Here is a 15,346-nt window from a genome sequence, read left to right as displayed (position 1 = left end):
TTGTTTTGAAAATTGTACAATAGAACACTATTGCAACCGCAGTATTAACAGTTTTAATTGCAAATAGTTAGGTTCTCAACATATTATTTTGAATGTGGTTCTGATTATACTTAATTTAACTTACTATTGCACAGATATTACATGTTTAGTTATTTTGATAGTTTTATAATATATTTATTTATTTATGTCATGCCGTTTTTTAATCTTTAATAATTTTAACGTGCTGGCGATCCCACCACAGGAATTTTTCCTAGGGGATAACCTATTTATTTTGCTTAGTTATGAAAACATAATGAGTAATCATTTACAACCAATTGTTATGTTGGAAAACTTGAGTGTTTTTTATCATAGTTTGTTCAATTATTGTAGTCAATGTACAACTATAGTTAAATTTAAATATAAGTATATTGTATTTTGGATGTTTGGGGTGACTGGGGCGCCCTTTGCGAGGGACTGTTTGTAATAAGTCAAAGTTTCTTGATGGTAAAATATGTTGATAGTTTTATAATATATTTATTTATTTAAGTCATGCCGTTTTTATTATGGAATGGTTTTTTGCAGGAGGTGTTTCGGGCGTCTAACATGTATAATAGCATCTCTAAGAATCGATTAAAAATTATCTTTAAGTATAATATAGTTATTTATTTTTGTACATTTTTAAGGGTGTAAAATACATATTTATGTAGAGTTGTAAATGTGTATTTATTGTACTAAATTGTATTGCAGCAAAATAAAGAATTTCTATTCTATTCTATTTATGGAAGTGATCAAAATGTCCTTTATACTGAAACTCTATCGCTTCCATCAAGCATTCAACACAAAAATTATAAGATCATGCCAATTTTTGTAAAAACAATATCTCTATATATGCTATCCTTGGTTATTATTTGTATCCCACTACAAAGTCTCTAGCCTTATTGTTTACAAAATGGTCTTAACCCTAGGATTTCACCACATTGTCTCACACAGTGTGCTGAAATACCAATTTGTGTTACCACATAGAATATCCATTGCAATTTTGGTTAAGATCATCTAACCAAAAGGTGCCTATAGTCATTGTTTAGTAGTAGTGTTTTGGCCAATAGGCACCAACAAAGACTTTGATCTTATCATTCACTTGTAGAACATCCCTACAAAGTTTCTAAACGATGTATCAAGGATTGCAGTTGTAATTGTGAATATACAGTATAAACTTGTTTATCATGACCTCTTTTATCTGGCTCTCCAGGTATTACAGATTAGTTTTAAATAAAGAGAACCAATTTTTGTGGAAAAACTTATTTGGATGAATTTTCAAGATTTTTGTTGTTATCACATGTTTGGTATTCAGAATAATATGTAAAATATGATAACCAATTGAAAACATTGTAGAAGACCACGATACTGCCCTCCTAAGAAAAAAAGTGCCGTATCTGCAAAATTTCACTTTTTGAGATTTATATTGATTTCCATGTTTTGGACCACGAGGAATTCATTGGACTAAACAAAAATGCCGTATCTGCAGTCGTTTCAGAGTTATTTAATATTCAATTGCAGTATCTACCTTCAAACGCCTTCTAAAAACTAAGCAAGAGTGCCGTAAGTACACAATGCTAAGGAAGAATGCAGCATCTACGGCGTAGATGCTGCACTCTTGCTTAGTATACAGTAGATACGGCCAGTTTATGCTTAGCATGGTTCACTCAGCTGTTGCAGATACTGTTTACTCTGACCAGTTTGTTGCATCATTTAGTCTAGCAATTAAAGTGAGGTTAAGGATATGTGAGTACATATTTTATTTAGTGAACTATTTTGCTTAAAACCAGACAAAGACTAGTTTGTTTAACGGTTGTTTTTTAATTTTTCAGTAGTGTTTATGTGTTTGTGAAAAGGTTAAATCATCTACAAAATGATGAGTTCTGGACCTTATGTGTCAAATCGTTCTAAAAGGTTAATGGAACTTGCACTACAAAAAGGTAACCAAACTTTATCTAATAATATTCAAATACCAAACAGAAATCATGCAGCTGAAATTTTTGTGATAGTGTTGTCAACGAACCAATTGTATTACAAAAGAGTTGAAGACTGCGGAATTGACCAGACCATAAACAATGAAATATCTGTTGAGTTTACAGAACTTGAAAACATGATTGTGCCTAGCAATAATGTAACTGTTTTTGGCTGTTAACGACATCTCTCATGACAATGGATTAGATTTCATGGAAAATACTTTAATTGAAATTGAGGAAAATCCTGATGGACCTATTGAGCCTATAATAATAGCTAACAATGAAATAGTTATAATTGAACTACCAGAGCTTGAAAACACTTCTCCAAGCAATACATTGAATGTTTTGAATGAAATTGTACATAACAATGACAGTGTATTGGATTTTCCAAAGACTTATGATATGTTGATTATGAATTGATATGTTTAAAACAGTATTACTTACGCCAAGGCTAATTGCTTATCATGAACGTTTGCACCGGTTGGAAAAACATCAAGCCTCAAACCTCACGCATATTTGTGGCATGAGGCAATATCTGGATGCAATAAAGAAGATATAATTAGTGTATTCTATGCTTTCTTCAAGCAAAACCGGAATGCTAAAAATGTTGTCATCTGGCTAGACAATTGCTCTAGCCAGAATAAAAACTGGTGTTTGCTGACCTTTTTTGGTGTTGTTGTTGTGAACTCATCAGAAACAGGCGTGAATAACGTACGTTTGATTTAACTTTGAACCAGGGCACCACATTTATGAGCGCCGACAGCTTCCACCATCAAGTGGAACTGTTACTAAAAAACAGAAAAAAAACTACGATTTTGAAGATTTTGGGTCCGCTGTCTCCACAGCAAACTCTGGAAAAGAGGAAGTTTTAAAAATGCAAGTGGGTGACTTTTATGAGTGGCTCGACTGATCATCGCAGCCTAAGTTACAAAAAACTAAAGACAGAGTGTATCTGAAGGGACATTGTTGAAATAAAAGCATCACGTGGAGTCTGAGAGCCATTGTTCTGGAGTACGAAACTGATTACGATGAAGAGAGTGATTACACGAAATTGGATTTTGTTAAAAAGAAAAAATATTAACAAAATTCCCTTTCTGAAGCAAAAAACTGAACCAGTCGGGTTTCCAAAAGAAAAAAGGGACAACTTACTTACAAACGTAAGGCAGGTGTTGCCAGAAAATCGGAAAGCTTTTTGGCGTGAACTTGCCAACATCAGTGAATAAGTAGGCCTAATCAATTGGTCATTTTGTTTTTGTTCGATTTCATATTTCAGCACACAATTAATATACAAAAGTAATGTATTTATACACATTTCTTTTTGTAAAGTACCATTTAAAAATTAATTGTTGTAAGACTCTGTTGTAACCAAATAGGACTTAAATTAACAGTAAATATCGTGTTGTTCATTAATTGATAGGCCTAAACGGATAAATTATTAGCCTACTTAAATGTTAGTCTTTGACCTACGATACATGTTTCGATGTAAATCTTAAATCTACAAATAGGGAGGGAAATTTTATATATATTGACTTTACATTAATAAATTTTGTGTTCTGGAGCAAAATGAGAATAAATTTTGTCTGTTAAGATTCTTCTCATGGTTTTTTACTTGTTAAGGGCCATGGAAGTTTGAAATAAATGTTATTGTTCTCCAAAAAAATTACAAGTATAGTATATTAAAATAAACATGCTAAGGGGAGTTTTACAGTTTATGAAACATCAAACCTGAACAGCAGATACTGCACTCTTCCTTAGCAGAGAGGTAGGCAGTTGCAGCCATCATGGATGTGACTATACTAAGCAAAAGTGCAGTAAGTGATTTTTTTACCATTAAAAATCAAAAATCATAACTTTTAAACCATTTTAAATGAATTTTAGTGTAATTTTAAGTCTAAAAAGTATAAAACAGTCATTCTTTAGGATTTACATTGAAAGGGCACTTTTAAAAAACTTTAAGGCCCAATATCTCAGTTTGAGGATTTTGCAGATACTGCAGTCTTGCTTAGCAGGGCAGGATAGTATTGTACATCTGGAAGCTGTAAATACATGATCCTGACAGTGACCATAAGATGTCATGACTATTTATGATGCCACTGAACCGCTAGACCGGCTGATGATGAATGTAGAAATTGTTATCAGCAAGGACTTGTTACAGAGGACAGTAAACATGATCCTGATAGTGAACGGAAGATGTCATGACTATTCCTGATACCACTGGACAGCTAGACCGGCTGATGATGAATGTAGAAATTGTATCAGCAATGACCTCTTACAGAGGACAGTAAACATGATCCTGATAGTGAACGGAAGATGTCATGACTATTCCTGATACCACTGGACAGCTAGACCAGCTGATGATGAATGTAGAAATTGTAATCAGCAATGACTTGTTACAGAGGACAATAAACATGATCCTAGTAGTGAACGGAAGATGTCAAGACTATTTCTGATACCACTGGACAGCTAGACCGGCTGATGATGAATGTAGAAATTGTTATCAGCAAGGACTTGTTACAGAGGACAGTAAACATGATCCTGATAGTGAACGGAAGATGTCATGACTATTCCTGATACCACTGGACAGCTAGACCGGCTGATGATGAATGTAGAAATTGTATCAGCAAGGACTTGTTACAGAGGACAGTAAACATGATCCTGATAGTGAACGGAAGATGTCATGACTATTTATGATGCCACTGAACCGCTAGACCGGCTGATGATGAATGTAGAAATTGTATCAGCAAGGACTTGTTACAGAGGACAGTAAACATGATCCTGATAGTGAACGGAAGATGTCATGACTATTCCTGATACCACTGGACAGCTAGACCGGCTGATGATGAATGTAGAAATTGTATCAGCAAGGACTTGTTACAGAGGACAGTAAACATGATCCTGATAGTGAACGGAAGATGTCATGACTATTCCTGATACCACTGGACAGCTAGACCGGCTGATGATGAATGTAAAAATTGTTATCAGCAAGGACTTGTTACAGAGGACAGTAAACATGATCCTGATAGTGAACGGAAGATGTCATGACTATTCCTGATACCACTGGACAGCTAGACCAGCTGATGATGAATGTAGAAATTGTATCAGCAATGACTTGTTACAGAGGACAGTAAACATTATCCTGATATTGACCGGAAGATGTCAAGACTATTTCTGATACCACTGGACAGATAGACCAGCTGATGATGAATGTAGAAATTGTTATCAGCAAGGACTTGTTACAGAGGACAGTAAACATGATCCTGATAGTGAACGGAAGATGTCATGACTATTCCTGATACCACTGGACAGCTAGACCGGCTGATGATGAATGTAGAAATTGTTATCAGCAAGGACTTGTTACAGAGGACAGTAAACATGATCCTGATAGTGAACGGAAGATGTCATGACTATTCCTGATACCACTGGACAGCTAGACCGGCTGATGATGAATGTAGAAATTTTATCAGCAAGGACTTGTTACAGAGGACAGTAAACATGATCCTGATAGTGAACGGAAGATGTCATGACTATTCCTGATACCACTGGACAGCTAGACCGGCTGATGATGAATGTAGAAATTGTATCAGCAATGACTTGTTACAGAGGACAGTAAACATTATCCTGATATTGACCGGAAGATGTCATGACTATTCCTGATACCACTGGACAGCTAGACCGGCTGATGATGAATGTAGAAATTTTATCAGCAAGGACTTGTTGCAGAGGACAGTAAACATGAACCTGATAGTGAATGGAAGATGTCATGACTATTCCTGATACCACTGGACAGCTAGACCAGATGATGATGAATGTAGAAATTGTTATCAGCAAGGACTTGTTACAGAGGACAGTAAACATGATCCTGATAGTGAATGGAAGATGTCATGACTATTCCTGATACCACTGGACAGCTAGACCGGCTGATGATGAATGTAGAAATTGTACCAGCAAGGACTTGTTACAGAGGACAGTAAACATGATCCTGGTAGTGAACGGAAGATGTCATGACTATTCCTGATACCACTGGACAGCTAGACCGGCTGATGATGAATGTAGAAATTGTATCAGCAAGGACTTGTTACAGAGGACAGTAAACATGATCCTGATAGTGAACGGAAGATGTCATGACTATTCCTGATACCACTGGACAGCTTGACCGGCTGATGATGAATGTAGAAATTGTTATCAGCAAGGACTTGTTACAGAGGACAGTAAACATGATCCTGATAGTGAACGGAAGATGTCATGACTATTCCTGATACCACTGGACAGCTAGACCGGCTGATGATGAATGTAGAAATTGTTATCAGCAAGGACTTGTTACAGAGGACAGTAAACATGATCCTGATAGTGAACGGAAGATGTCATGACTATTCCTGATGCCACTGGACAGCTAGACCGGCTGATAATGAATGTAGAAATTGTATCAGCAAGGACTTGTTACATTCCTGTACACAAATCAGTAATAACACTTGTACAAGTTACCACTTACCGGAGTGAGTGTGGCAGGTTGCATGGTGGCAGCTATGGGGAACACATGATGTGGTACTGAGCCATGGGATCTGACTCCGTAATACTGCAGTCCTGGTGGCTACAACACAACAAACCAATACTTCACTGTTTTATTTTGCTTCTGTCTCTGCTATTAATCGATTACAATGTATATAACATTTTAAATTAAATTCTCAAATTTGATTCAAAATCAATGTAAATCAATTTTACAATGTATAGTTTTTACCAATAGAATTAAAAATACAAGTGGGGAAGGCATATTTATAAAATTAATTATTTATATCTTAATATTTATTAATTATTAGTACCTAAATAAATTTATAGTGTTATAAAATACCTCACCAAAGTTACTATGTGTTGTTAAACACATTAATATACAACAAAATTATGTAAATGTTTTTTAAAAAGTAGTAAAATGATTCATTCTTCTTAAAATTTTAATGTATTATCAATTGTTGGATGAAACAATTGCTTTGAAAACAACTAAATATTCAAAACTGCCACATATTCAATAATAAACGCAGCGGTAGTGTTCACGATTACCACGAGAGATTTCTCCACAAATTTATTGTTTAGTAGAACTACAGTAGCACACTTCTAAGAACTCTATTGAGAAACCATATGTTCTTATATATGCTATTTTATATCTTTGACCATGAACGATAGTTTTGACACCTCCTTAATTTCAGATATGACAGATTCTCCTTTGTTTCTACAAAATGATACACTACAGTGTAAAGTTTAATGGTACAACTATTACCTGAGAGATGCTAGCATAGGCGGGTTGATTGTTGGCAGCATGTGGCGGGTATTGGAAGGTGGGTGGGGAGAGATGATAGACCTGATGGGTGACATGAGGGTGAGGATGGCGGGCTAGTTGAAGCACAGGTTGTACGGTAAAACCGAAGGGTGCAATGGTATAAGGCAGAGCGAGTGGTGGAGGATGATACGGTGGTGGAGGCTGATGTGTGGGTGGAGGTAAAGGTGGGGGTTGGGGCTGAGGTGGAGGTTCCCCACACACCACCACTTGTTCCACCAGCCCTGGCGGACCTTGTTCCTCTGGCTGCTGTACCTCGGGTTGTTGCTCCATGAACACCTCTCCATTACCAGGCGAATGCTACAATATAAATACTTCCATGTAATAGAATAAATTATTCAATCAGTAAGATAACATTTTACTCAATTGTACTGGCATGTAATATTAAAAGGCTAAAACAAGTACACTACTAAACAATGACAATAGGGACTCATATCATTAATTTACGAGACATTTTTTTAAAGTATGTAACATTTTTTAAATTCCGCTGCCACAGCGCTGCGGTCGGTATCCCATCTCGCACACTGTCTACCTACTTCTGTTAGTTAGCAAGCCACAGATGCAATTACTGCAAAAATCAACTGTTTGTATCTTTGTTAATGCATATTTCAAATGCCTCCGTCAAATGAGAATCATTCACTGAAAGTGGACATTATGAGAAACGGAGTGGTATAACCCTCAATGATCACCACCGATTTTGAGCAGAAAGTGAATAATAAAATGAAAATGAACAGAAATTTCATAATTTCTTTGTTAATGGAAATTAACATTCTTTTATCGCATATTGTTTTCTTTTCTTTATTAACCCTTTGAGGTCTCAATAAAAATTGCTTCAACTGTCCTCAGGTCGTATTTAATTTCTGTTAGTTTACAGTTCTTTGACAATACACAAATGCAATTTTTAAATCCCTTTTTCTGCAACTTTTTTATTTTTTTCTCTTTATATATCAATGTAAATAACCTAAAAAGATTATTTACATTATTTTATAGTATTTTTTTATAACTTTAAGTAACATTTAAAAAATATAAAAAAGAAGTAAAAAATATAAAAACATAATTTTTATTTTTTATACATATATGTAATAAACCAAAATTACATGAATACAGGTGAAAAGGCACTAGGATCTCGTCAGATACATGTTATTCATTATATTATATTATATATAATACATTATATATATTATAATTTTGCCTTGTTCCAGCCCTAGGCCTACTGTGGGTAACATGTCTAGCTCTTCCCCTTAGTCTACTAGTTTGTAGCCTAGGCCTACCTCTATTATTTGCATCTCCTTGTCCTACTTCTATCACATTATCCACGAATTGATCAAATTCTTCCCCATCATTACCTAAAGTTTCCAATCCAAACACATCACTTTCGTCATCTAGGTTACCGGCGTCTAGGTTACCATCATTTACCACAATGTTTTCAGAAGAATTTTCACTATGATTCAACTCACAATCACTATCACGGTCTTCTTCAATAATCTGTTTTTCATTTTGGATACTAATTTCACTGAAAATACTATCACAATCATCTAATATTTCGTCATCGTCAGTAAAACTTGTACTTGGACCAGCCATATTTGTAAACACGACGCAAGTGCAGACGTCAGTTGTATTGGTCTTCTATTTTCACTTCTAATGCCTCCTATATTGTGAATAAAGATCGACGTAGCATTCACGTAACCAAAATAGAAGTCCAAAGTACTGAATAACTCAAATACCGAACAGCAATAGGTTAGAAAAAAGGCCAAACAAGCAGTGACATTATCCGGTTGACGTATTGTCGACATGCGAGCGTTCAGTGAAACTGCCGCGGTCGACCTATAGTCGACGACCGATCGCAAAGGGTTAAGGATTGCAGATTGGCTTTATAAATTTTATTACTTCTTCTTTTGGAAAGTATTATTTTATACATTGTTTTTCTGATTATAATAATGCGTTTCTGTTTTAAGCAAAGGAGAAAAATTTGATTTTTATGTTAGTGTAACAGAATAATAATTTTAAAAGAAACATTTGTTTGTATGCTTAGTTTTTATTGTGTCAGAAAATAGGTCTTAAATGTAACTCTAGCTGTAACTATCTGCATACACACACATAATTTCAAATGAGTAATTTGTTCTGTAAATTTGTTTATAAATGTGCATATGAAATCATAATGGTTCAGTTACTAGTTTTTTTTATGTCTTCAGTTGTATAACTGATTATGTTCTGTTTTTAATGTAAAACAAGTTTTAAATTGTAAATAATGTTCAGTTCAGCACTTTTAGAGAGCATTACTAAATGTAAATCAATTTTATAATTAGAATGAGGGTTTATTATTGTGACACAAATATTAGGAGTGTACACAAAAATGTGGATTCATTTATTGCATATTTAAATTGCTTGCATGTAAAACCTTAAGTAATTGTATTGTCTGAGGCTTGGTTGGTAAGTGAGAAGGAAGCCGTTTATATAACATAAATAGTTGATCAAATATTTGCTCCTTGCAACTCTGCTGTGACAAGTAGTCGGTATCGGTTCTGTGTAAATGTAATATACCTAGTTATGATGTGGGTTTGGTCTTATGTTGTTTCAATAATATTTATTTTTATGTTTTAGGCTTATATCGTTGGCATTTATCATTGGCAAGGGATGTTGTTCATGATTTGATGTGCTTGTTATCTAACATTAAATGAGAAAATATTATGTGTTTGGGTGATTTTAATATTAACATTAAATCAGAAAATAGCCTTAGTCATGAATTTTGGGATTAAATGGCCACTCTTGGGTTTCAGCAACTTGTTGACTTAGACACTAGAGTGCAGGGTATTTCTTTCTCATTTATACACCACATATGGTTTAGTTCCAGCGTTCAAGAAGCTAACAGGGTATCAGTGATTGAAACAAATGTAAGTGATAGACGTAGATGTAACATAGATCTGCGGCATGTATTGTGAATTTCACCCACCTTGGAACTGCAGAAAGAAAAGTTCATCATAGATGTTTTATTGATTACAAACGACTTAGTGTTGATTAATACTGATTAGTAGGATATTTTGGAGATCACTGATGTTAATTTGGCATTTAATTTATTGTATGATAAATTGTCTACTTGGATCGATAACAATAAACATACTAATACCCTAGAAAAAACTAATGTTACATCTAAACTCGTCTAAAATGTTAAAACCATGAATGAATGCGGGTTATCTAAGGCTTTTACTATTAGAGATAAGTTGTATAAATCTTTTAAAAAAACACCTCTCTACAAAGAATAAGGAAATTTTTTAAAGTTTCAATGCAAATTATCAACATGGGTGAGACAAGCTAAACACAGATATTACACTAATAAGTTCTAAGATACAGTAATAATTATAAACTGTGGCATTTAGTCAATAGTATTATAAAAGGAAATTCATCCAGTAGTAGTAAAATAACATTACAGAATAATAATAGCTTAATAACTAATACTTGTAAAATTGCTAACTGTTTTAACAATTATTTTGTCAACATTCCTAATAACCTATTTGATTCATTTCAATGTATCTCCGATGATATTAAGCAACTTTCTTCAACATATTTTAAACCTTTTATTAATGAATGTTCCTTTTTTTACTTCCCATTACACTGACAGAAATAAAAATACAATTTAAGTCTATCTCATTGAGTAAAAGTACTACTGATTAATTGTTATCGTCAAGATTAATATTTAAAATGTCAGAAGAATTGTCTTCTGTACTTCTTAAGTAAAACCTTTGATATAACCTAATCAATGAACTTATATAATTATTGATATAACAACAATTAATGAATATTGGCTTGTTGAAGAGGAATTACTTTTATATCCTCCACTAGGTTTTAATTTACCCAGTAGTTATTGCAGGAAACCTCCCCTTATAAGAGGAGGAAGCAGTGTATATACAGGGTGTACATAAAGTCCTGCACAGGTATAATATTTTCTGAACGATAACAGATAACTCAACAAGATTTGGTACATCAACACTACACCTAAAAATCTACTTTTTGAAGGAACTATCAGTTTTCTGTATCATCATGGGGACGTCCCGCAAGGAGTCAGAAGGAAATCTTAAATAGAAGCATAGGTCAATATGCACATCATTTTAAAGGGCTTAACTAGCAGAGTTTAATGCCGCAAACCGCACTCAAAAAGATTGATCCAGTACAAAATGGCGGATGTTCAAAGGTTTTACTTGGTTACATTTTATTAGTAGCCATAACCCCAGTATAGCAAAACTGCAACCAAAGAATACTACAGCTAAATACTACATTATGCTTGTCAGTTGTACAGAAGTGAATTATGATGTTAGTTATCCTCAAGGATTACAAATTTGGTTCTAATATATTGATAATGGGGAAAACCTGATAACAGTAACAATTAGAAAGCTCTTATCTTTGGGTCGCAATTTGGACTTTCCTATTAGCCAGTCTATTCATAGTAGGCTATTCTAGTTTTCTTGTTTTAGTAGTGCTGTCCAACCTTTCTATCAGTGAGCAATTCCTCGTGTGATCGTCTGTTGTTTCCCCAACCAACCATAATAAGAAGTGTTATACGTTCACGTTCATCAAGCGACATAGTGTAGTTGAAGAACTACAAGCAATACAATAAACTCTTTTGTACTAAAATTTTAAAATAAGTCTCCAATTCTAAAATTATTATGTTTTAAGTATTACTGCCCAATAGTCTGACGATGTCTATTGTAACTTATTATGTTGCTTAATGACTAATAAAGACATCTTGAATCTTGATACTGTTAATCATGGTTTGCTGCTTAGATAAATTAGAATCTGCTGGTATTTGAGGTGTCCCTTTGAACTGGTTTAAGATATACCTAACTGGTCAACAGCAATTTGTCAAAATAAACAGTGGCACAAGCTGTTTAGAAAGTCTACATTTTAGAGTCCCCCAGGAATCAGTATTTGGGCCTATTTTGTTTTTAATTTTTGTTAATGACTTTAACTCTGGAAAATTCAATGGTAAGGTGACAGCAGTTACTAATGGTACACAGCATTTTCCTATAGTGCATCAACTGTTGATGAATTATATTCAATGATGCAGGATGACCTAAATAAAATATCTATATGGTTTGCTTGTAATAAATTATCATTGAATGTATTATGAATACATGATTATTATATTGAACATTATATATGACTTTTTCTTTGTCCCAATCCAGTAATTTTGGCACATCTTTAAGAATACATTCAATAACTGCAGCAAGGATCTACGTACGTGATTGTAGAGTAATTAATAAATGTAGTCAGATTAAATATCTAGGTTTGACTCGAGTGAAAACTTATTGTTGAAACCTCATGTGAGTTCTTTGAAAAAATCTCTACGGTTATCACTTAGGGCATTTTTTTATTTGAAATCAGTTTGTCCTCACTCAGTCATGAGACAGGCTTATTGTTCTTTGATTAATTCGCTGGAGTATGGATTATCGTTGTGGGGTAGATCGTATGTTTCAAATTTATCTAATTTAATACTCCTTCAGAAAAAATTTATAAGATTGATACATAATGCTAATAATAGAGAACATTCATTTTAACTTTTTGTTAGAAATTATAATTTAACATTGAGATGTTTATATGTTTTTAAAGTTTTAGTAATTTTGTTGTATTAAGTGGTAACACTGGACCAGTTACTGACAACTCTAGTTATACTAACAGACTCAGTACTCAACAGTGTTTTTGAATATCTGAGCCAAACTGTTCTTTATTTCAGAAATGTTTTCTGTTTTTAAATTAAATTCCATGTGAGATAAAATTTAATTGATCTATATATATTTTTTTTTAACTGAAGGTTTGGTTGTTGAGTAAAAGTGTTAAAGATGTTGAAAACATATTTAGTTGTTTAGTAAAAATATTCTTTTCTTACTTTATAAATGTATGTTTTTATATTGATGATGGATTGGATTTCTCTAATTAACATGTGTAACTTTAATAATTTAGAATAATTTCAGTTTGTTTACAATTAAATTTGCTTGTATTTTCATAATATTATTGTAGAACTTGGGTTTGCTGCTTAGTTTTTTTTTTCTTTTTTTTAATTAAGACATTAACTATGAATTTACCCAAGGGCAAGATTTTTTCTTCTTTTTAGGTTGGTATATTTTTCTCAAGCTGTATACTGTTGTATACTGTATTTACATGTATTTGAATGAGAAACATAGACACATTTATTATTATTATCAGAAGAGTTTCAACAAGTATTTGTATGACATTTTTATCGAGAAACATGTTTTGCTCTGTGACAATGTCTGTTCACATGCAGAAAAACAAACTCAAGATCTAACCACAGCATTTTTACAATTTGAACAATTTGATAATCCCCCAATTTAGCGCTCAATGACTATCATTTGTTTTGTCATCAGAAGAAGCATCTTGAAGGTCAAGTACCATCAAAACACTCGCATTGCAGTTGCTGTTATATCAGGTAGCTTCTATGAAGACAGTACACAAAAGGTAGTTTTTAGATACGATAAGTGTCTAAATATTTATGGCAATTACAGAGAAAAGTAGATAACAGTGTGGGGCTTTCATGTAAAAATAAAATAAATTACTTTTTATATGTCAAAACGAATACTTTTGAAAAATTTTACTTTAAAAAAATGCTGTGTAAAAGAAAATATATATGTGTAGTAAGGCATTTGAAAGAAATATCAAGCGCTATACTAAAATCAGTTAGTGTCCATTGTTTTGTCAAAAATTCACACATGAGAACAGCATGAAACTGTTGAACATCTGCTTTATGCCTGTGATAGTAAGGAAGGGTTGTGAGGGTTGTGCCATCTTCGGCAATCTGCACAAGGGTGTTGAATTTCCCCAGAAAGACCTGATTGGTTGTTTTCCGTGATTTGTGAAACTGCTAAATTGCTAACTGGTAGGCCTCACAGCACACTTCTGGGGTGTGGAAAAGGCCTCTTGAGGCTTTAGTACACGGTAGTAAGGCACCCCTTAGGAGAAGAAAAGGGTGTCCTGAGATTAGAGACAGTAACAACCATTATCTACACTGAACAAATCAATATGGCCACTTCCTGTGACAGGATACCGATGATGTAGACTAACACTCACCCTGATGTACAACTCGTACCAGTACTTGGCCACCTGGAACAGCACCTCCGGGTAGACACCTCCACCCTTGGCCGCACTCTCCACAGTGAGACAGGAGTGTTCCAGCATCATGTCACTCTGCTCCTTACACTGCAGAATGGCACGTTGTATCTCGTTGGGATTGAGTGCGTGCGCGTGGGGTAGGCAGGACAGAGCCAGCTGTGCCGCCGCCGCCACCATATTGGGGTCACAGCCACGTGAAGCTCGGTCGGCGATACTGACAGCCTCGGGAGGTGTGAGGTGTCCTTCCCATGTGTCCATCAGAAATGAGATGGCCGGTGCCCCGATCTCCATGGCTTGACCTGACATACATTATCTTCAATAAATCTTACCTATTCTTGTTTATTGAATAAAAATAACCACAATTTCATCACATAAAACTAGTTTTTAATGCAAAAACTTTTTTTTTAATTAGAATTAATTATTTTTTAAATGCTGACTTTCAAGAAACAGAAATAACAATATTCATACAGTTTTTTATAAAATTTCAATCCCATTTACTGAAATCCTGTAGTATCCAAGGATATAGGCCACACAATAATTCAAATGTCAACATAATTATTTTCAATATTTCTGATTCTTTTTCATTACTAGATCTAAATTACAATTTTATTTAATGGAATAAAAAACAATGATTTTGTTAACAATTATGGATTAAATATTTTCTGTGTGTATTTTCTTCCAATAAAACATAGTCTTATCCTTATCTCTTAATAAAATTAATACTTAACACCTCAAAAATACTTCCATTGTGAGGTGGACAGCAGAAGAAATACTACTAACTTGATAAATGAAATTTGTTGATGATGAAAAACAACAAAGGTACTGTCTACAACATTTTCTGTTTGAACTCAACCAAAACCACGGGTTTTTTATCAAGTTTCTTCATAAAGATGTTGTTAAAAAAAGGCAAAAATGG

At 33.9% G+C, this 15,346-nt stretch overlaps 1 protein-coding gene across 4 annotated transcripts in view; it reads right to left on the bottom strand.

Annotated features, from left to right (window-relative positions):
* The window catches only part of LOC124359064 (zinc finger SWIM domain-containing protein 8 homolog), a 130,784-nt gene that overhangs the window by 38,279 nt on the left and 77,159 nt on the right, over positions 1–15,346 (bottom strand). For all 4 annotated transcript variants that reach the window (XR_006922102.1, XR_006922103.1, XM_046811471.1 and 1 more), the window contains exons 19-21: positions 14,389–14,729; positions 7,258–7,614; positions 6,478–6,576 (exon numbers count right to left, since the gene is read on the bottom strand). Coding sequence is in view for 2 of the 4 variants with exons in the window: in XM_046811471.1 (XP_046667427.1) it covers positions 6,478–6,576; positions 7,258–7,614; positions 14,389–14,729 (797 nt within the window). In the remaining 2 variants the exon portion in view is untranslated. The remainder of the gene's footprint in view (positions 1–6,477; positions 6,577–7,257; positions 7,615–14,388; positions 14,730–15,346) is intronic.

Source organism: Homalodisca vitripennis, chromosome 4, assembly GCF_021130785.1.
Source record: "Homalodisca vitripennis isolate AUS2020 chromosome 4, UT_GWSS_2.1, whole genome shotgun sequence".
Classification (NCBI taxonomy): domain Eukaryota; kingdom Metazoa; phylum Arthropoda; class Insecta; order Hemiptera; family Cicadellidae; genus Homalodisca; species Homalodisca vitripennis.
Note: the sequence above shows the minus strand (reverse complement) of the source record. Positions and strands in the feature narration are given on the sequence as shown.